General features: G+C 41.7%; 1 protein-coding gene and 1 long non-coding RNA gene across 2 annotated transcripts in view; both read right to left on the bottom strand.

Moving 5' to 3' along the window:
• Window positions 1-761, bottom strand: part of LOC125617626 — a 2,001-nt gene extending 1,240 nt beyond the window's left edge. The window contains exon 1 of the long non-coding RNA XR_007348703.1: window positions 146-761. This is a non-coding gene — a long non-coding RNA (uncharacterized LOC125617626). The remainder of the gene's footprint in view (window positions 1-145) is intronic.
• The window catches only part of Ppm1h (protein phosphatase, Mg2+/Mn2+ dependent 1H), a 222,834-nt gene that overhangs the window by 133,907 nt on the left and 64,778 nt on the right, over window positions 1-24,149 (bottom strand). Inside the window, exon 3 of the mRNA XM_048808381.1 lies at window positions 10,572-10,916. Coding sequence (XP_048664338.1) covers window positions 10,572-10,916 — 345 coding nt within the window. The remainder of the gene's footprint in view (window positions 1-10,571; window positions 10,917-24,149) is intronic.

Here is a 24,149-nt window from a genome sequence, read left to right as displayed (position 1 = left end):
CCATATGAGTGATATGATTTTTCCCAACCTTTCACCTTCAGCCTATGTATGTCTTTTCCTATCAAATGCGTCTCCTGTAGGCAGCATATTGTTGGGTCTTGTTTTGTGATCCATTCTACTAGCCTGTGTCTCTTGATTGCACCACCTCATTTTAACCTCAGGATCGTTATTACCAATCTTGTTGTTCAGATGCAGGGAAGAGGGGTAGACTGCTCATATTTACCTGGTTATAAACCTGATTTCAACCTGGTTCTCCTCCAAAACCTTATTATCCGCCACTTAATGTGGCATCCCCAAGAAACTTAACAAAAGACCCATTTTTTTTTTCTTTAAAGTACTGGGGATTGAACTCAGGGGCATTCGGCCAGTGAATCACATCCCCAGCCCAATTTTGTATTTTATTTAGAGACAGGGTCTCACTGAGTTGCTGAGTGCCTCACCATTGCTGAGGCTGGCTTTGAACTCATGATCTTCCTGGCTTAGCCTCCCAAGCCACTGGGATAACAGGCATGCACCACCTTGCCCAGCGAGACCCAAATTTTTATTGACTTAATGTGCATCATCAAGACAGATGCCTGTGTCATAAGACCCAGCTATACCATGCCTTGGTATTTACCCTGAAGAATAAAAGTCATCATACCACAGTGATAGCATACCACATGCATATCCATGTTTATAGCACCACAATTCACAATAGCCAAATTATGGAACCAGCCAGGTGTCTATCAACAGATGAATGGACAAAGAAAATATGGTATACATACCAAATGGAATTTTATGTAGCCATAAAGAAAAATGAAACTATGTCATTTGCAGGAAAATGGGTGGAACTAGAGACCATTATGTTAAGTGAAATAAGCCAAACCAGAAGGTCAAGGGTCCTATTTTTCTCTCATATGTGGAAACCAGAGGAAAAAAGGAAAAGAAAAGTGGCAGTGGGGAGAATCTCAGGAAAAGCAAAGAGAAATCAGTAGCGGAATGAGACTAGGGGAGGGAGGGGGAAGTGGTGGGAAGTGATATTGGCCAAATTATACTGTTATATCATGTGCACGCATGAATTTGTAACAACAAATACCATCATTATGTACAACTATAAAACACTAATAAATGTAAAAAAAAAAAAAAAAGATGTCTTTGTGAAATTCTATGTTAGTGGCGAGAGTTAAGTGCTCTGTGTCCTCAGAAAAATTCAAGTTGAGTGGAGAAGATACACTGAACACCAAGCTTGAAGCTATCTACCACTGTTGGGGCAGAGGGAGGGGAATTGAGGGTTGGGTAAAAATTACAAGAAGAACGGAGCCCAGCCTGATTTTTGATGGTGCTGTTGGCAGATTTAGGACCAGGGCACTTTTGTGATTCTTAGAAACCCAGGGAGTGAGAGCTCAGCTGCTTCAGCCAGCCTCCTCATGGAACAGGAGAGAAAACTCTGTAATCCAATGTTTTACTAGCAACTGCTATGCTCCGGGGGCCAGAGATGGTGGTATAAAGAGATAAATCGCCAGTGGGAAACTGCAAGCAGAAGAGGCTCAGCTGAGGAAATAAGATTAGGAGCAGCATGGTTAAAGAGTAAATACAGAGAGACTCAAAGACAGGATGGAGGAGGAACTGACATACTGAGAGTGAAGTGGGCAAGAAGAGGGAGGGCTGAGAGCCATGGGGTTTGGGGGGCATACAAGGAAAGATTTTGATGAAGATTTTGGAGGGGGCAGCAGCACCAAGTCACAGAAGGGTCCAGCAGAGAACCACAAAGCCAGGACTACACTAGATATATATATTTTTTACATTGAAACTCCATATAGACTTTCTTAAAGGATTGTCATAAGGATTAAATTAGAGGGCATATGCAGGGCTAGGGGAGCTTAGCAGCTCATATGGATCCTTCCTACAGCCTAGAAGCTTCATGATGGAAAAAAGTGATTTTTTTTTTTTTTTTTTGCTTACTTTAGACTCTTAATACCTACACAGGACCAGCTAAATGGTACTTTAATAAATGTTAAAAGGACAAATGAATATACTTTAAAATGCTTGGGTTCCAGATTATCTCCCTACCACCTTATCTCTGCATTATCATGAGAAATGGATTCTGCATTTCACATATGAAAAGCTTACCACACGAATGCTCATGGAGATAACAATTAAGCAGGAACCTTTGCTTCAGTGAAATGCCCTCAGTGGATAAGAAGGAATGAATGATTATCAGCTCTTACTGAAAGAGGGTAGGAGGCTGGAGGGTAAAAGGAAGACGTAAAAAATGTCAGATAGGATGGATTATCTGAAGGAAGTTAAAAAGAGGAGGAAAAAAAATCCATATCAGACTTTTTGTGTTTAACCTCCAAAATACAAAGCCAGAACCAACAAACCCATCCACAAAGTTTTTTTTTTTTGCATTTAAATAATCATATAAAGTTGATATCAGGGTACAACCATATTCCATATATAATCAATTGGTGTATCCAAGTCCACAATCCAAAAATTACTGTTTTTAATACATTGGAAGGAATTGCTCTAGAGCTACAGAAACTATCCCTTCTCAACCAGAATCAATATTTGTTTGAATACCTAAAGTCCGATTCAAAGATGATTTTTATTAAAAACTTGGAGCACCCAGCTGCTTGCATGCCATGTGTATGGTGCCTGATCTGCATCTAGCGAATTATCAGTGCAATCCAAAAGGGAGGAAAGCCCTTAGGGTACACAAAGTCCATGTAAAAGAACTGTTGGAGGTGAAGGATTCCCTCAGGACTCAGATAAACAAGTTTATTTTGCATTTTAGGTAGGGGTATTATTTATCATGGTTTGTAACAGAAGAAAATCTAATTTTAAAATTACTGAATCCTTACGGGGAGGGAAAAAAAAAAAAAAAAAGACCGAGCATTCAACACCAAGATATTGTGCTATGGTGTTCGTAGTCACACTTCTTCTTGAGTGAAAACATCCCAGTTCCTAAGCTGAGTTAATTCCTTAGTATTATATTAATGGTGTGGCTCAAGATTCTTTTCTAATTAATTATATTGTTTCTTTCATCTTTTCCTATGTTTCAACTACATTCCCTCCTTAGCTGCCTCCCAATAAGGAATGCTAAATCTGGCAGTGCTTTCTCACCAAGCGTGGACTCCAGTGTAACTATTTTTTTATCCAAGAAACTTTCTAACTCAAGCTTGCTTTCTTTGGTCCCCTCCTCCACACCCATGTGGGACTATGCATACAGGCCCAGTACACACAGGCACACATTAATTACAAGTGTGCTCTCTGCAGTCACGGTGGCAAGCATTTGAAAGAAGTGTTTCTTGCAGCCTTCATCCCCCTGAAGGATTCACTGACATTAAAACACACTCTTCTACTTCTTCTAAAACCGAGCACAACTAGAACAGATTTCTAAAAATAATTGCTTCTTTCCCCTCCTCCCTAGAAGCCAAAATAGCACATTTATTTTTTCCTACTTACACCACCTACTCCTCTTTAAAAGATGTTTCACCAAATCTTAGCACTGAAAGGAACATTAAAGCACCATCTGGGTGGTTCTTTTACTATCAGATTAAACATGATAAATGAAGTCAATAAAGATATATTTACCATCGAATTAACTGCCTTTTCCCTCGAACCCTTCATCTTTCAAATTAGCTTAAGCTTTTTACACTCTAGGTAAAAAATAAAAATGCAGGACTGTTTTTTTAAAAACCTTCAAGTTCTGGGAATTTTTTTCACAAATCAATGAAATTGTGAGAAAAGCTGCCTACTGCTTTGTGCGAAGCAATAACTTATTTGCAATGTTTCCCCATTTTAGCCGTCAATGAACTCCGAGACATCCAAGACATAAGTCTAAAATAATTCACTAGCAAAACACATACTATCATTCCTTTCAAGTGCCTCTAAAGGATCACGTAAATGACTCAGAAGATTCAATTAACAAGATAATTGGTTTATCTGCTCAATCAAGGGTCCTGAAGCCCTCTCAAAGCAATTTTCTGCTTAGCAGGACTGAGTTATTCTGGGCTGTGGCTGCTTAAATATTACATTTAAGCCAGACTTATCTCTAAATCAAAGAATAGATCCGATTTTTAAGACTGGGATTTAATTTTACTTCTTTTTGTTGCAAGCAGTGGGAGCAGAGAAGGAATGGAGACATGTGTGTGAAATGAGGCTGATTCAACAGGAAAGAATTGCAAGGAAAAAAAATCATATTGCCCAGAATGGTTGTAATTTGGTTTGGAAGTCTCACAGATGATGCTACTCCAGGGTCAGTCTTTGTTTCCTGCTAATTTCAGGTTGCAAAAGGAAAGCAAGAGCAATCTGCACAAGAGAGCGCGGGTGTTGGGTAGTTTCAACAGGACGTGTCAGCTCCCACTAGCTGGGTTAAAATATGGTTCTGAGCATACTGCTAATAGTGTCAGTCACAAATAATAAGATTCTGCATGGTTTTAGTATCCGGGTCTCATCCTGGTTTATTCTGAGAACAAGGCCATCTGCCAGCCAGGCAATGAGGGAAAAAGGGAAAGAAAAAAAAAAAAAAAACCAGTCCTGCTTACTATTGCCACCTGCTGGCTGCCATGAAATCACATGCTTATTCCTTCCTGAAGGAACTTCCCGTTCTAACAAAAATGAAGACAAAACAAAACTGAAGCTTAAATAAAGGCAGACATCCAAGTTCCCAGCTTACCATTAATATGTTAATTTTTAAAGTGCTAGGATTTATAAACTATGAATTAGCTTTGTATTCATTCTCTCCCTTTTTGTCCCAATGTCACTATTTATATAGTTTTTGACAAAACCAAGCTGGTATTTCCAAACACTTACCCTATAATAGAAAGATGTATGGTGATTTTACAAGTTAAAATATTTTCATTTCCCCCTTTTCATAATAATCAAGTTCCTAGAATATTCCTCACAGTGGCAGGAAATCGATACCCACAATGAAAAGGAAACAGAATTTCAAATCCTCCTGGCTACGTCCAGAACTCCAATACCGTAGTGATGGGCTAAAAGGCTTGGTTCTGATTCCTACCACAAGCCTCCTGTAACTACCCTGGCACTGGATCTGGCTTCCTCAGAGAGTCTGAAATATGGAGTATTCAAGCTTTTTTTTTTTTTTTTTTCCTGGAGGATGAGGAAGTAGGGAGTTTTGAAATAAGGACTTAGAAGACATATTTTATGCATCTGGATTGTTTGTCCTGGACCAAGGAACAACTTAACCAAGTGATAAAACTTAGCTGCTGACCCAAGTTGCTGCTAAGTATTGTTGGGAAGAGAAGTCAGTCGAAAGGTTTCTGTGGTTCTGGTCCTTTAGGAAGGCACGGTTTGTTTTTCATGGTGGACACAAAGGGGACTAGGCACACAGCCTTCTTCCTAGGAATGAAGACCCAGGATGAGACACAAGGGAGTCAGGGGTAAACCTGCCTCTGACAGCTGCACAGTAAGTCTTAAAGACCAGAGGTCAGAAGCCACCTTCCCCACAAGCCCCACGCAGTGCCAGGCAACCCGAGGATCAAAGATGAAAAGCAATGACCTCAAAGAAGCATAGTGTTTGATGAAACCACCAACTTTCTGTATTCAAAGCACAGCTTCCTCTCTTCTGTTAGACTATATTTTGCAAATTGTCCCTTCTGTTTCCTAGAAATAGGTACTACTCATTCTGGAGAGTGTTTCTATCTTTACAGATAGTCCATTACTAGTGATATGAACTCACTACCTCCTTTAATGTCATTTAGAACATTAAAATAAATGAGATGTGGTGCCTGTCTACATTCATATAATGTATAAGTACAAATGCCCCCAAATAAAAGATCTTACCTTTTATTTCTGTCCTCCGTGGTGCTTGGAAGAATGTTGATTATAAAAAAAGAATTGTTGAGAGACAGAGAGAGAGAGAGAGAGAGAGAGAGTGTGTGTGTGTGTGTGTGTGTGTGTGTGTGTGTGTGTGTGTTAGAGTTCCAGGGATTCTCATTGCACATTACTGGACTACTATAAATAAGGCAAAACCCTTGGAAAGGAAACACTCCACCTCTGAGGACACTACAACTAACATGCTGCTCCTCAGGAGCAGAAGTTGCAGAGATGGACGTCAGTGAGGCAAAGTAGAGGCTCAGGTGCTGGGGCTCGGGGACTGCACTTTTAGGGACTAAAAGTGGAAGACAAAGCAAGAGAAATGTTGATATGGAAATCTTAGTGGAAAATGAATTTTCCTATTATGGATCAGAATGGCAGAAACCTGCAATACCCAAAGAACATCTGGAAACAGAAAGTGGTTGGCTTTGTGGGAAAAAGTGTTCAGGAATGGCTTGGAAATTCTAAAGCTAATTCTCCCTATAAGAGCTGGTCAGGTCAACAAGTAAGGAAACTGGCTGTACCTTGGGCATTTCAAAAAACCCAAAGCTTTGCCTTGAGACAATGACCATCAAAAACCTAATACTGAGAGGAGGAGGAGGGAAAAAAACTTGTTTTATACGAGTTGGCAATGGCCTTCCAGGCTGTTCTTTTGAGAGGATGTGATGTAATTTCTGTGCTGCTCGTTCTGAAGCACACCTAGAACAACTAAACGATTAAGCTGGCAGGCTTTCTGACATGGAGTAGATGTTTCTGAAGTCCCTGACAAAGTAAAGAAAAACAAAAGTACCTCTTTAGGATGAAGGTAAATATAAGCTTATCATTAAACATGGACACTTCTGAGAATGAAAGAGGACAATATTAATAATTACCCTGGGACTACAGGCATCAAGTAGCGCAGTCCCTGTCAAACAAAGCATGAAGTATGGCAAATTTATCAAGCACCATGAGAACCAAAGAACAGATGGCAGTTCTCACTTAATAAGGCCAACCATGTGGTACAAAGTCTAGGTAGACAGTAGGCATGTTGAGGCTGAGAAACAACCTGGGGGAAAATGTGTGAAGGGGAAGCTGGGGTGGGATAGATTCAGTAGGAACAAATATGGAAAGGAGGTGAGGATTAGAGCTGGAAGTACATCCAGGTTGAGTATCTCTAACCCCAAAAGCCCAAATCTGAAATGCTCCAAGATCTGAAACTTTTTGAGCACTGACCTGACACCATAGGTGGTAAATCCTACAAATAGAACTTTGTTTCACGTACAGTTATTAAAACTATTGTACACAATTACCTTCAGGCTAGGCTTATAAGGTGCACATGAAATTTAAGTGAATTTCAGGTTTAGACTTGGGTCCCCTTCCTAAGAGCTCATATGGACATGCAAATATTACAAAAGCTGAAAAAAAATCCCAAATCTGAAACATTCTGGTCCCCAGCAATTCAGATAAGGGATACTTAACCTATAATATGCCATACTGAGTCCCACACAAGGTGGGTTCCAGACCGCCTCTCCAGCTCACCTTGCATCATTTCTATGCTCAAAATCTACCTCCTCACCACAGCAGATATCAGTTTGCTGCTTCTCTCTCTCTTTTGTGTTGCTGGTGCTTGGTCTCAGGACATGCTAGGCTAGTGCCCTACCACTGAGCCACATCCGCAGCCCTGGGCTCTTTCTTTGATGTGGTTCTTTGCAGTTTCCTCAGCTCAGAGCACTCTACTAGCCACCCCCACCCCACCGGTTTTGTGTCCTTACCTCCCACAATTCCATCATCTCCCCTTTGTCTCTTCACCAGACTCCCACTTTGCCTTGGATCTTCCTTCCTCAGGCTCTTCCCATTTATATTTTATTTGATGGATACCTGTCTTGTCTAATTTGTTCAATGCTCTATTCCCATTCAGGCCGGGCTTATAGTTCATTCTCAAAGATATTTATTGACTGGGCTGGGGATGTGGCTCAAGCGGTAACGCGCTCGCCTGGTATGCACGTGGCGATGGGTTCGATCCTTAGCATCACATAAAAATAAAATAAAGATGTTGTGTCCACTGAAAACTGAAAAATAAATATTGAAAAATTCTCTCTCTCTCTTCTCTCTCTCAAAAAGAAGTAAGGAAAAGGATTACTGGGGCATTTTCTTTAATATATATATTTATTGACTGAATAGATTACATAAAAGTAAAGCAAGATTCCTGCTCACCCCACTCCCCCTGCCCCCCCAAAAAACAGTTTAAGAAAAATTCCAGGTAATAAACTGCCTAAGCCTGAAAAAACATTAAAAGACAAACATGAAGCTTATTATTAAGTATTTTTTTTCTTTTTCTTTTTTTTTTTCCTGAATGAATATCTTAAGTACAATTGTTGGCAGCAACCCTGAGCCATTCATGTTTAGAAGCAGCCCAAGACCCTTGTGGAAGCCTGAGTCAATGTGACATTGGCCTCTAGTGGATGAAATTGAGAATACAGCCTTTCCTAGTCAAAGGTCCTTGTAGCCCTAGCAATGACCGAAGGAAATGAAAAATCCCATAGTTTCCTTTATTTTTCTCTTCTACAGTGTAAACTGAGATTTTTAAAAGTTCTGTTCTTTTCTTCCTTTATCCATTTCAGGGAGAGCACAGCATCAAATTCCTGCCTCAGTTAAATACTTAGCATTGGGAACATTAGTGTCTAGAAACACTTATTCACATCACAGCTTCTCTGAGAGAAGCTAAGTGTGAGAGTGTAAGGTTTTATAGCAAGTGTAAGGTTAAAACCATATATATATATATATATAATAAATACTTTTTCCTAAGTGATATCTCACCCAATATCTATTGGGATTGTAGGGTTGGAAGCTACCAGACATTCCGGAAACAGAGTGCATTTTAAACTATCTGCTAATCAAAGGGTAAATATAATGTGTGTGACAGGAGAGAAAAACTGAGACCAAAGAAGGGATGAATTTAAATTAGAAGCAGATGGCAAGGGTGTGGGGGAAAAAGATACACTGATTAATTGCTGGTGGGATTGCAAAATGATACAACTACTTTGGAAAGCAGTATGGAGATACCTAGAAAATTTGGAATGGAACCACTATTTGACTCAGCTATCCCACTTATAGGTCTATACTCAAAGGGCTTAAAAGCAGCATGTTACAGTGATGCAGTCACCTCAATGCTTATAGCAGCTCAATTCATAATAGCTAAACTGTGAAAACAGATGCCTTTCAATAGATAAATGGATAAAGAAACTGTGGTATATATACACAATAGAATATTACTCAGCTTTAAAGAAGAATGAAATTATGATATTTATGGGTAAATGGACAGAATTGGAGAATATCATGCTAAGCGATATAAGCCAATCCCCAAAACCAAAGGCCAAATGTTTTCTCTGATAAGTGGTTATGGATCCATAATGGGCCAGGGAGGTCAGTGGAGGAAGAATGGAGGAACTTTGGAATGAGCAGAGGGAAAGGAGGGATGGGGAGGGGGAATGTGTGTGTGGGAAGATGGTGGAATGACATGGACATTATTACCCCTAGGTATGGGCATAACTGCACAAATGGTGTGACTCTGCATTGTGTACAACCAGAGAAATGAAAAGTTGTGCTCCATTGTGTAAAAAGAATACAATAAAAATAAAAAAAATAGTAATAAATAAATAAATTACAAGCAGATGCAAATTTGAGGTGCAAATACATGAACTGTTTTTTTCTAAACAAACTGAATGATAATGCTCATTATTATTCACTTTTCCCCTCTTATTAGGTAGATGACCTGACATGGTAAAATCCTGGAATGGGCACAGTGTACATTCAGTCCTGGTGAGAAGCTTCTAGCTGCTCTTGCTCATGGAATAGCCTGTCATCACTTTTCAATCTCTAGGTTTTTTAAGGACACTACCGCCCACTTGCCATACTCAAATACTTAATAAACATCCTTAAATTTTTCTTTATTGGTATGCAGGCAGCTGCTGCTCAGGAAAGAAAATCTTTGCAATCAAAATAATTGCCTCAATAAAAAGGTGGCTCAAAGAGGGGAGGAGATGACACAGAACACAACAGAGGGGGCCTTCTTGGTGCATTCCTGACAGGCAGCAGGACAGCAAGGATCACCCTTGAGAGCTGCTATTCAGTCTGCCTCAGTTCATTCTCCAGAGCAAGGCTGGGAAGGATGCTGAATTCTCTGATTAGAACTGTTCAAATTCAAATGTACAAACAAATCATGTGCCAGGTAAACAAAAGATGCTTGGATACCTGCCTGTGGACTCTGTTTTCCAGCCAAGGCTCCCTTTTCACTAGTGTGAATCACATGACCAACCATGGTCAAATAGCTGTTCTCAGATCAGAGTTGACTAGGAAGCGTACTTTTGAGCACTTTACTGAACTCTGTTTCCCCAAACACCTGGACTTCATACACATGTGTAAAACAGACGGCAACCCGCTCACATTTCAGCCAAGTAGAACTGTGCCAGCCGGCATCAGTATGAGTCTGATGAAATGGAAGTGATAAGGCAGAAGACATCTAATAAGCCGAGGACCTCGTGTGCTGCTAGCGTTCCCTTTTCCTCTTCTTTTTAATTTTTGCAAGCACTTGGGCCAGGAACTCTATCTGGCCACCAACTTTTGCTGAGAATGGACGCCCAGTTATAAAACCGACATGTCCACATGCAACAGGCGGTGCAACCAGGTCCTTTTGGACCAGCTTCCAAGAAAGAAGACTTTGACTCAAGTGACCCCCGGGGGCCCTGGTCCCCTGGACTATCCGCGATACCTACCATCTCCTTGAAGGCGCTTTCCAGAGCCCCGATGACCAGGCACTCGTGTGGGATCTTCTTCTCCGTGAAGAAGCGCGTGGGCGGGGTGCTGGGGGAGCCTGGGGCGCCCACCCCTCCGCGCAGGGAGGCGGCGCGGGTCAGGGTCCGGCTGTTGGCGGGTGTGTTCTCGGGCTCCTCTCCCAGGCAGGTCGGGGGCAGGACCGCAGAGTTCTTCAAGATCTCCACAATGTCCTGCAGCTGCTCTGTGACATGGTGCTGCAGCAGGCGCGATGCCACCACGGCGGCCCCGGACCCCGCATGACCATCAAACAGCGACCAGTAGTGGCAGGAGACGCCCTCGGATTCCTGGTGGGACAGAGCGACAGGGAGGAGTGAGAAGGGCAGTATAGCCTCTGCCCCAGGACCATGTTGACACTGCTAGGACTAAGGGACTCTGTGTCCACTTGGTAGTCTCTCCTCTGAAGATGGCGGGATTAAGACATGGCTAAAATGCTCAGAGAAGGGTCCCCAGATTAGTCACTGCTGTGACTGCCACCCAAGAGATGAAGTGGTGCGCCCAGAGGAGAAGCCCACATTATCACATATGTGGTTACTACTTGGAAGGCAAGACCTGCTTTTTAATTCCATGCACATAAGGTTTTCCATAAAACTCCATACCAAGAGTGGAAGCCTCCAGGAATCCTGCTTTAACATCTAACTTCCCACCTCCCTGTGATTTCAACCCCAGATTAGGTTTAGTCTGGAATCTTTGGAGAAAGTTTGGCCTTTTTATAAGTAACAAGTAGACATACATTACCCCCCAACCCCCCCACACTTTAGAACCCTATACTAAGATAATTGTCCCATCCTCCTTGGTCTATATCCTGAATTCCAATGACATATTCTCTTCCTAGTCTGAGTCTGGTCCAGGCCCCATGAGAGGCAGCCAGTTCAAAACTGCTTTCCCGGTCTCCCTTGGCTCTCCAGCAGTTATCACTGACATCCTTCTGTTCCCTCTTCCTTGAATTTATGCAGTTTATGATCCCTCCCCCATGATGGACTAAACCATGTTTAAGTTACACACGCCTAAGATCTTGGCTCTAAGAGTGAGAGTTGAACTATGATTAAGTGAGACTAGAGAGGCCCAAAATAAACCCATGTGTATAGGGTCAACTTGCAGAAAAGCCAAGAATACACACCAATAAATGGTGTTCAGAAAACTGGATATTGAAAGGAATGAAATTGGGCCCTTACATCATATATATAAAATTAACTCAAAATGGCTTTAAAGGCATAAAGGGAAGACCTGAAATCATAAAACTCCTAGAACACAGAACAAAATAACTCCTCAACAAAGATCTTGGAATGATTTTTTTTTGAATGACACCAAAGCAAAGAAAAAGAAAAAAAAAAAAAGAAAGCAAAACAATAACAAGTAGTACTACAAACCTAAAAGCTTGCAGAGGTGCCAATCACCAAAATGAAAAGGGAGCTGATGGAAGGGGAGAAAACATTTGCAAACCATGTGTCTGATAACGTATGAAGAGCTTGAACAGACATTCCTCCAAAGAAGACGTACAAGTGGCCAACGCCTGTATGAACAAGATGCTCACCACTAACCATGAGGAAACAATGAGGTGAGAATAAAGGAGACCTTCACCAGGCATGGTGGGACATGCCTGTAATCCCAGAAACTCAGGAGGCTGAAGCAGGAGGATCCCAAGTTCGAGGCCAGCTTCACCAATTTAGAGAAGCCCTAAGCAACTTAGGGAGACTGTGTCTCAAAATAAAAAATAAAAAGGGCTGAGGATGTGACTTAGTGGTTAAGTGCTCCTGGGTTCAATCCCTGGTACAGAGAGGGAGGAAGGCGGAGGGGGGAGGGGACACCCCTTCCATAGTCAGATAAAGAGAGTCTACAAGAAACCTACAGCTAACATCAGACTTTATGGTGAAATACTAAGTACTTTTCGCCTAAAATTGGGGAAAAAAACAAAAAATGTGCTCTCACCACTTCTATTCAACTCTGTACTACATACAGGTCCTATATAAGCTTGAAGACTGTAAAGGAAAGTAAAACTGAATTTAAAATTGAACAATTTGATTATGGTGTGCCTTGGTATCATTTTATTTGTGTTTTGTGTTCTTGGTATTTGTCATTTTTGAATCTGTAAGTTTATAGCTATTTTATCAAATTTAGAAAAATCTCAGATTGCATTTCTTCCTTTCCTCTCTCTTTTTTTTTTTTTTCCTTTTTTTGAGGCTAGGAATTGAACTCAGTACATTGCCCATGTTGCACTAGCACTTGCAAGTGTTCTACCATTGAACCCTGAGCTCTGCCCAAAGCCCCTAAGCCATTATTTCTCTCTTCTTTAAGAAATCTCATTACACACATATTAGTCTACCTAGATGTCGTCCCAGGTTTCGGAAGGATGCTTTCATTTTTAAAAGTTTCATTTTGGCCAATTTCTATTGCTATGTAAAGTTTACTAATTTTTTTTCCAACTTTTTCTGTTTTAATTTTAAAGTGAGAAAAGGATTGAACAGATTTTTTTCAAAGGAAGATTTGCAAATGGCCCACAGGAATATAGAAAAGTGCTCAACATCACAAATCATCAGGGAAATACAGATCACAGCTTCATGCCTGTCAGAACGGCTACTACAAAAATATTAATAAAAGATAAATGTGAGTAAGGATGTGAAGGAAAGGAAAGCTTTGGTTTTAGGAATGTAAATGGGTATAGCTATTATGGAAAACAGTATGGAGATTCCTCAGAATATAAAAAAACGAAACTACCATATGATCTGGGTTCATACCAAAGAAAATAAAATCAGTACCTCAAAAAGATATTTGCACTTTCAAATTCACTGTGGCATTACTTACACTAGCTAAGATATGGAAACAACCTAAATATCCACCCATGAAGATGTCATAAGGATATGAATGGACAAAGAAAACATGGGATCTTATTCAGCTATAAAAAGAGGGAAATTCTTCCCATTGCAACAAAATGGATAAATCTGAGGATGTTAAGCTAAGTGAGATATGCCAGGCACAGACAGGCAAACGCTGCATTATTTTCCCTCTATGTGGATTGTAACACTGGATATTGACATGCAAAGGAATGAAATTGGGCCCTTACATCATATATAAAATCATGAGAGAATCATGATTTCCAGGAGCTGAGGGATGAGCGAAGGGGAGATAATGTGGTCAAAGGTTATAAACTTTCTGTGATGAGAAGAAAAAGAATGTTATCCTTATAACACAATAATGTACACAATGCGACCACAGTTAACAATACTGGATCACATATTTCAAAATATCTATGAACTGGTAGTTATGTGAGGTGACAGATGTCTTCATTAACTAGTGGAAATCATTACAAATCATCACACTGTACACCTTAAATACATATAATTTCAGTCACATATCTCAATACAGCTGAGGGAAAAATTACATGTGAAAAAAGTATGCTATAACCAGAGGGTTAGGATATTAAATTCTAAGATTAAATAAACATTTGAGATCTTTATTTTCAGAAAACTGATAAAGATATGGGCAAGGTGCATATTACATCCATTTCTAACTAATAGGTCTATCTGACCCACAATAACAAATAATGAAGTCTTTTCAATTTTATTTTTTTAAGTTGAAGTCATCAAATAAAGTTCTTCTGGCTTATCTTAGAACAATGCTAGAAAATGCTGTGTAGGGGCTGGGGTTGTGGCTCAGCAGTAGAGCACTTGCCTAGCACGTGTGAGGTGTTGGGTTCAATTCTCAGCACCACATTAAAAATAAATAAATAAAAAAATAAAGGTATTGTGTCCAACTACAACTAAAAACAAAAAATTAAAAAAAAATAAAATGCTGTGTAGTTAGTGTAACAGTATGCCATTACTCTCTGTTCTTTCAAATACTGTTTTCATTTAATTCTATGTTAGGTAATGAGATGAACTCATTGTTTATTAGTTAATAAATATTTACTGAGCACTTTTTATATGATAGACACTATAGCAGACAGTGAGATTAAAAGACTAGTTCAAGAGATATCAGACAGGGGCTGGGGCTGTAGCTCAGCCATAGCACACTTGCCTGGCATGTGTGAGGCACTGGGTTTGATTCTCAGTACCACATACAAATAAATAAAGGTCTATCAACAACTAAAAAAAGAATTTAAAAAAAGAGATATCAGATATAACCTAGTCTTAACAATCCAGTAGAGAAGATGCTAATCAAATAATAACCAAAATAAATGGGAGATCACAAGGAGAGGTTCTTGGTGCCATGAGACCAGCCTATATTGACGGTTACACTGGAGATGATGTCATAAGGACATGAGGATCAGGCTGAGGGCTGCATGGCAGTTCACAAGATGAGGAGAAGAATGGAGAGACTGCCAGACAGGAGCAATAGCAGGTTCAAAGGCTCTGTGGTGGGAAGGTGCATGAAGAGTTAAAAGGAGACTAAACCATGGCTCCTTGGCTCAATGTGGGGAGTAGACAGGAAAAGGGGGAGGAGGAGGAGGAGGCTGGAGAAAGAAGTAGTAGTTAGACTACTCAGTCCTTACAAAATGCATGAGGGATCTTGGCCTTTAGTCCGAGAGTAATAAAAAGCCATGAATTGAGCGAGAATGACAAAATTGATTTGTTTTAAAAAGGCCACTCAATCCATACTGTGAGGATTAAGAGAGAAGAATAAAAGTGAAAGTATCAATCTTACTCTAAAAGAAAAAAAAAAAAAAAACAACCAAATTCTGGCAGGAAAAAAACACACAAGAATAATAAAATCACCCTAAAGCAGGCGTCCAAACTCAGAGGCAAGCAAAGTGGAAAGAACAAGGACTTCACTATTAGGAGGTTTGGATTTGAATCTCATCTTCCACACCAATCAGCCGAGAGGTCGGCAGTGCCAGGCTAGGGCGGCAGCAGGGGCTGGACCCTGGCTGGGTGGGGTACCAGCTGGCTGCCCCTGTTACTTAACAAGTCTTTGCCATGATTTCCGAACATGCAAAATGCAGGTGCTGGTTACCTGATAGGGAGTGTATGGGAGGGCTAAAAGGCAATTTATGTCAAGTGACTGGCTAAGCAGCATGTGGGGAGCAGTGTGCAGGTGTGGCTGCGACTACTGCCATCAGGACAAGGTCTGTGTAAGTTGTTCTCTGCACTTCAGCTTTCCACCGAAAGGCGGGGCCACCCAAAGGACTCCCATGAGTCTCCTGATTCCAAGTTTTCTCCACTGAAGAAGTTGGGGAAGAACTTGGGCCTTGAAGACAAGACAGACACAACTGGGAAGGACTGCAAGGTGACATGGAAGGCAGCACACTGGCAGTCCGGGAGTGCTGAGTCCCAGGGGCTTAGGTGACAGGAAAGAATCTGGTAGAGGCTCACCCAGTATCTATGCCCTCTTCTTGTTACTGCTGATTTCTGTTCAGGGCAGCAACGTGCCCATTAAAACTATCTCCCAGACTCCCTTGCAGCTCTGTGTTATCATATGATACACTGGCTGCAACTGGGAGTTCCCTGGATGAAACTTCCAGGAATGCTATCATTTTCCTGAGAAAAAGGCTCAGCTTGACTGGCCTGGTCCCTTTTATTTTATTTTATTTTTCCTATTTGGTACCAGGGTCTGGCGTGTGCTCGGCAAGTGCTCTACTACTGAAGCTGCACCCCCAGCCCTTTTTGAAATTTTGAGACAGGGTCCTAATAAATCACCCAGTTGGCCTTGAACTTGCTCTCCTTCTGCCTCAACCTCCCAAGTAGCTGTGAATATAGGTGTGCACCACTGTGCCCATACGGCTTCATCTTTGGTCCTTTATTCTTTCCTGTCTGAGTGACAGAAGCAGTACCTGGGGGCAGAGTAACCCCCCTGCAAACAAACAAACAAAAGTCTAAAAGTGGAAGGCTCTGTGTGATGGGCCCTGCTGTCCTGCCTGGGATGCCACACAAGACCTGAGCGGTTTAGCCTCTGGGCTTTTTGTCATGTGGGCTTCACGATGTGGATAAGCCATAGTTGATAGTTTTTGTAACAAGATCCAGGGACATGGGACTCATTGGATGCCCAGGAGAGAAAGCAGACTGCTAGATAAGGCAGGCGCAGGCACAAAAAAGAATGAGAAGTAGGTAGAAGTGGGTATCAATCTGGAGCAAAGCTGGTGCCAGAAGCCAAGGTTCTTAATTTAGGGCATCTGTGAATAGGATTCAGGGATCTTTATTTTCACAAACCTCTGAAATTTAGCATTTTAGGCTGGGATATAGGATGTAGCTCAGTGGCAGAACTCTTGCCTCACACATGAGAGACCCTGGGTTTAATCCTTAGTGCCACACAACAAACAAACATACAAACCCCTGAAATTTGGCATTTCCTCTTATCATGAATATAGGGAACAATTATATCAGCAGTACCTGTAACTTGGTTTTCGATAGAACCAGCATACTGCTGTTCCAAATATCATGAGTTACTGTTTGTGCTCACTACCACTTTGAAATTGCAGTCATTATTAAACCCTCTACTAGCTCTTTTTGCTATCTTCTGCATTAATAAATGTCATATTACAAATTTGGTTGAATTTTTGATAACCACTTCAATATAATTCATTTCCTTGATAGTGTATGTATTTTTATTTATTTATTTTTGCATATAAAAACCTAACCAAGATGAGTCAATAGGCTTTGAAGTCTGAGCACCAGCCTTCAACTTCTGTGGAGATGGGCATGTGGGAAACAGGCTGTGCTATACTCCCTACATGACCTCTGTCCAAACAGTGATTTTCCTTCATGCCAAAGGGATATTAACCAGTAAGTCTGACCATCTAGTGGATACATCAACCCTGTCAAAAAGGAAGTGATCCAGTCTGCATGTTGAGCATCTGCCAGACTGTTTTAGGGGGGAAGAGTCCTTCTCTCAGGCTGGATCTCCCTCACCAGGGTATAGTGTCTGAAAACATCCTCACAATCAGGAAAAAGTGGTAGAACAAAAGGATTTCTTGGGCTGGGGTTGTGGCTAATTGGTAGAGTGCTTGCCTAGCATGCGTAAGGCACTGGGTTTGATTCTCAGCACCGCATATAAATAAATAAAGTCTATAGACAACTAAAAAAAAAAAAAAAAAGGATTTCATGCTCACTATACCTAAGACCCCAAAGAACAGATGTCCACCAGACTAAATCCTGCATGCACAACCACAGCCCTCTTTGAATTAAGACCCAGCAAACATCTTTTAAGGGCACTACCACAGGAGCAGATGAGAGATACGGTGATAGGAATATCAGTGTCCAGGCCCGGATTCTGTTATACGGAACGTTATCATGTTTCCAGAACCATGGTTTGGAATGAATACTAATAAATCCCATAAAATGAGCCACAGTACAATCGGGTTCTATTAGTTTTTTCTTCTTCCTTTTGCCCAGGGCTTCACACATGCTAGGAAAGTAAGTTTTCTACCACTGAACCACATCCTCAGTCCCCACTACAGTTTTTAAAAGGCAACTTTGAAGTTCTCCTGACAAGTAATCCATCTATTTCCTTCAGCAACGGGAAGCAATCCACAGTCACTGCAACAGTACTCAGTTGAGGAAATATTTCAGGACCCTGGGTGCCACACACAAAAAATATTTTTTAAGTGGTCAAGAGGAAACTTGACTAGGGACTCCAATGCAGAGAACCCCTTTGCATGACGATGCCATAACTGGTACAGCCTGGTTTTTTAATACAATCAGTAATTCTTACAGGTAACACCTGGAAGGCTTTCTTTTTCACAAAGAAAGTCTGTTTCTTATTAAACACGGAATAATCCAGCTGTGGCACAGACCAGTTCAGCCAGTAACTTTGAAGGTGGGGCCCTGGCACTGATTCTTTTAAAAACTCCCCAGATAATTGGGAGTTCATAACGAACTTGAATCTAATGTATGAAATATGATATGTCAAGAGCTTTATAATGTTTTGAACAACCAATAAAAAAAGATTTAAAAAAAAAAAACAAAACAAAAAAAACTCCCCAGATGATTCTAATGAACAGCCAGAGTTGAGAATCCCTGATCTTAATGGAGGGGGGACTGTTAAGCAGTCGGGAGACACACACTGTAGCCCCTAAACTGCCATCTGTTCTCTCTGTGCCCTTGGTAAGTCACATCTCCCAGAGCCAACCAGAACAGTGAGGTTCACAGTGAGGTTCACAGTGTGTTCCTTTGGTTCTGAAATGTTACCTCAGGAAAGAGGAAGTACAGTGGTTGTGTAAGAGGTGAGTCCCCTTGACCTTTGTTTCAATCACAGAAGCAGGGCTTTATTAGTTATAAATGTAAGGGCTTTAACAAGGATTTTGGTGGATGAAAAGACTTAAAAGTTTTTTTTTTTTTTTTTTTTTTAAAAAAAGCCCCTGAACTAGATAAAACTAAGTTCATCAAGAGTTTTCAAAATTTTCAGTGTACTCCTAGGACATTGAGGGTGATGTAGGATTCAGGGAATTACAAACACAAAATGAGCTCTCTCTATGTGCTTAGGTTCCAGCTTAGCTGTTCAAGGGTGAAAGACCCTAAAGTCAGAGAAACATCCAGTTATGGGTCTAGAACAACTGACCCACCATTTAACAAGCCTTTTGTAGTAGGCAACATTCGAAATGCTTTACAAATATGAACTCACGTAATTCTTCCTCTAGTCTTACAAATAACTACCCTGTGAGGTGTGGTTATCATACCCACTTTACACAGTTGGAAAACGAGGAACTGCTCTAGGTCACCAGCAGTGAGGTGGCAGTACCTGCGTCCATGCCCTCAGCCCTCAACACCACCCCCTATTCTGCCTGCCCAGAGGGAAAGCTCTCCTTAACTCCCACGCACTTGGCACAGTAATCCACTTCTCTACACTGGAATTTGAGTTGCAACCACTGGTTTTTTTCCCCCCACTAAAACACAAAACTTGATCATAGATATTTCTCTTACTGGCCTAACAACCTGCTCCTTGGGCTGGCTTCTAACTGTGGGCCCCCAGTTTGAAATCTCTGCTGTAGCCTCTGATGGTCTCTTCATGTTCCAGCTCTTATTCAAAATCTCACTCACACCAATATCCCACCCCCACTCTCTACCTCTTTGCCTAACATCTGCAGTACTCAGCTCAAATGCCACTCCTCCTGGAAGTTCTTGGTGATACTGACACACTAGGGACAGTGGCCTTGAGGTCTAGGTAAGGCTGGGGTGAGAGGTTGGAGACAGAAGCCTCAATCCACTGGCTGGCCCCTCAAGCATGGCACTGGCTCTACATCAGACAGCACCACAAAAGCTGTGCTGCCAGGAGGTCACTGTCACAGGGCAAAGAGGGCCCAGGTTAGAGTAGTATCAGTGTAAAGATGGATGAATGGCTTCAGGAGACAGTTTAAACACCATCGGACTGCTGGTCACTGTGGCACACGCTTATAATTCCAATGGCTTGGGAGGCAGGAGGATCATGAGTTCAAAGCCAGTCTCAGCAAAAGCAAGGCACTAAGCAACTCAGTGAGACCCTGTCTCTAAATAAAATATAAAATAGGGCTGGGGATGTGGCTTAGTGGTCAAGTGCCTCTGAGTTCAATCCCTGGTATGCCCCCCTGCCAAACAAACAAACAAACAAAAAACACTAGGAGGCTAGAGAGGGTGATAGGGTCTTTGAAATGTGACCAACACATTATGGAGAATAAAAATGTGACCAAGATATGACAGAGAATAAAAATCTGTCTTCAAAAGTAGCATGATCAGGCTGGGGAGATAGCTCAGTTGGTTGAGTGCTTGCCTTGCACACACAAGGCCCTGGCTTCAATCCCCAGCACCACACGGAAAAAAAAAAGTAGCATGATCAACGGGATGTGCTGTGTGCTTATATGGAAAAGGCTGTGAGGGCTGCTCCTCTTTCAACCTCTCCTTAAAATGATGCCATCACCTGCTGCAAGGTAAGGAGATGGTTTGCTTCTAGTTAGACCTGAGAACCTTGAGGAACGAGTGTCTCCCCAGTGTCACACAGCATTGAGGACTTCATCAACATCAGGGGTTGAAGCCAGGAATAAGGCAACCAGAGTGACCCAACTGTCACCAGTTGTCACCAGCTGTGAGCCTCAAGATAGGCTTGTAGAAACACTAGGTTCAAGAACATGATATTTCTATAGCATCTCAAATCTTATTTCTCTGTAAACACACCTGTATGGCTTTGTTGACTAGAACCCTTACTGATTTTCAGTGTCCTGGATGCTGACGTCGCTTACCAGCTTGGAATGATCTGGCAGCTACTCACACTCCAGCGTATCTCTTGCATCAGTGGTCCTGAGCATCCCTCATTTCCTTTCTTCTAACCCTCAGTTACCTCTAGAACTATGTTTTTCTTCTGTCTGAAACACCTATTCCTAGTTCTCTGCTTTGGGAAGTATTTTCCTCCATTTTTTGGTGGGAACATGATCTCCCCCTGGCCTCTGCATGTCCCCCACCACAGTGTTTATCCCATGATTGGTGGCATTGCCTAGGCAGGTCTGTATTAGTCGTAGTCCCAGAGACTCCTGTGTCTCTCACTTGCTCTGGAATTCCCAGGGAGTGCCTGCTAGAGAACAGAGGCTCAGGAACGACACTGGCAACACAGCATCACGCCTTGGCTACTTAAAAGTGGGGTGATTTACTTAGGCAATTGCAAATGAGAAAAAACATAATTTTCTCTCTCATGGTGTGTCTTAACATAGAAAGACCACAGGCTGCAGGTCAAGACAATCCCGAGTTCTGGAATTTACTATCATGTGATCTTGGGCAAGTTCTTTAACTTCTCTCATCTCCTTATTGAAAGAAGGATAACAGCTGGGGCTGTGGTGGAGCACTTGCCCAGCAGGCACGAGGCCCTGGGTTCAATCTCCAGACCTGCAAACAGGACAGACAGACAAACAAAAACAAATACTTTGAAGCTCGTCCTTCTCTTCTGTGTATATACTGGCAACTAAAAAAAGTGAACTCCAAAACTGCTTTTTGAATTAAACAGCAAATTTAATAATAACTTTTTTTTCCCTTCTTGTCTTTAAGGGGCAAAAGGAAGAGGAAGAAAGAAGAAAGAAAAAGGAAGAGGAGGAAGATAAAGAAAGGGTGAAACTGAGGCACAGACAGTAAGGACTGATTCCTGTAAGACCCGTCTTGGAGTCTCCCCTCCTATATGCCAGGCTCCCTGTGGGCACTTAGGGTAAAGCAGGGAATAAGATAAAACAGTTCTTAAGCTCTTGACACTAATAATCAAGAATAGGACCATATGAAGAAGAGGACAAGTGTGATGAGTGTTAGGAAACAAACAAACAAACAAAAAACCACACCCAGTGCTACAGGAGGGGACAACATGCATTCAATATGCAGATGACCCTGGGTTAGAGGGAGCCGGACTAGAAAGGATGGCAGGGGAGAGATGTTGTGATGGAACATTGATGGATCCAGAGAGTAGTGGTGATTATTCACATCCATGCACGTGTTAAAATTCACAAAACTGCATTCCAAAAGAAAAAAAAGCTAATTGTACCATATAATAATAAAAAACAAATAAAGTAAAACACCATGACAAGAGAAGCCAATGCCCTGAAGCAATGGTGACTGCCTACTATCAATATCATACAGCCTGGGGGACGCTGGGCAGGAGGGAGGCCAAGCTGCCTCTTGAGCTCTTCACTCTTCACCTTGCAAAATGGGGTGCTCGTCTCACCCCACTGTTGGACTCTTATTTTCTAATTACTTCCCCTCTACAAAGTCCCAGTTCAGAGGGCATCTACCGAGCATCTACTGTATTTAACCTCCCTAACACCCCCATATAACAGTGGCCATTATCCCATTTTTTACTGATGGTGAAACCAGGGCATGGACAGAGGTAGGACTTGAATCCAGTTTTTCTGACCTCGACATAAGGAATCTTTCCAACTTCCCAATGCCACACAACTCTGTGTAACCTCCCTAGCTTCCATTATTCTTAGGCCTTTGGCACATCAGTGTTGCCTGCATTATTTCAAGCTGGTTTGCTGCTTGGTAGTAACTGTGTACAGGTCCTGGGTCATAATTTGATGGCTACAACTTTTCAGCACTGACTCCGCATTACTCTCCTGATAAGTATCTAAAAACATCTCTGGGCACCAGCTTAGAACCAAGCTCTACACCTAAAAAAACCAGACCCTCCAGATTTACAGCAACATGATCTAGACAAAATGAATTTTAAATTTACCAATATTATATTTTAACAAATGAAGTTCATTTGTTCATTCTAACTTACTTCATTTATCAACAAAATTAGTCTTACATGAAATTTACAACTTGCATATCCTTCTCTGGAAAATTATATGTACAATCTGATAAAGGAAGGTTCCAGAAGGTGACAAATAGGTGTTTTTAAACTGTACAGTTTCTCTTAGGCTTTCTCTAAAGTAAGCCCAAAGTTACACTCTCTTTTCTCAGAAGTCCTAGAAACAGCTGCTTAATAATATGGCTTATTGTCTTTTCCCAATTTTCAAGATCATCTGTAATGCTGGAGCTTATTATGTCCCAACTGGAAAGGGGTCCTGGGCTTCTCAACAAATATGAGTGCTCTGAGCAGAAATCTATTACTGATCAAGGAGCTAATTCGAATTAATTTCCTATATAAGTAGGTGGTATCCATTCAGCTTCTGCTGTAATTACACAACCAACCAAAAATAATAAAAAATCATCTGTCTGCATTTTAGCCCTATCAAAACAGGAGCCTCACCAGGTGCACCTTAACTCTGAGGAATCCACAGACCCAAAAAGTCAGAGACCCATGTGGGTGGCAGTGAGGTACCACCACCTCCTGAGAAGTGCTGGCAAAGAAGATGGGGGCGGGAGGGGGTGCTCTAGACAACCTCAGATGTTATCTGTGCAGCCGGATAGAGATACTGAGATGCAAGGCAGGAAGCAAGGAAAACCTAGAGTGAGGTTTAGGTATTTAGCAGCTTAAAGAAATAAGGGCTTTGCCTTCTTCCAGTCACTGCACAGAGTTCTAAAGGTTGGAAAACCTCTTCATTCCACCCCCTTCCCCCAGGATGCTCTCCACAAGGAGCACACAAACCCCAGGGGGTGTTAAAAACAATCAATCAACACATTGGCATCCTTTCACAGTTAAAATGCAGAATTTAAGCTTTACTGGTGTTTCTCATAGACTCTGACTCTGGCGCCCTCAGGTGGCAGTAAGAGGGACATCTGGGGGCATGTGCAGCTGGGGATGCTCTGGTGTACGGTGACCCACCCTGTTTCCAGCTACATGGTACAGAACAGTATAATACTATTTTTTAAATGAAATTATGCCTTGCAGAGCGGACAGCAGATTTTAGAAAAACATTTCTGCAAAGAAACTGCTGACTGAAGAGATGAGCACATAAAGATCCTGTCCGCTCTGGCACTCTTACTCCCAACGATGACAATATAGTCATGTCTGACAATGATGATATTCATATTTAGTCAAAAGAACTGAAACGCTCAAAGAGACAGCTGAAATATGGAATTATACTCCCTATTGTTACTGGTGAGCTGTGCCTTGAAACATGAGCTAATGATAGCATGAAGCCTTTGCTCTCAGCAAGATGGTAAATGAGGTGCTGCGGGTGGCGGGGGTGGAGGTGTTGG

Source organism: Marmota marmota, unplaced genomic scaffold (genome assembly GCF_001458135.2).
Source record: "Marmota marmota marmota unplaced genomic scaffold, marMar, whole genome shotgun sequence".
In the NCBI taxonomy this organism is placed as follows: Eukaryota; Metazoa; Chordata; class Mammalia; order Rodentia; family Sciuridae; genus Marmota; species Marmota marmota.
This window is presented reverse-complemented; position numbering and strand designations above follow the sequence as displayed.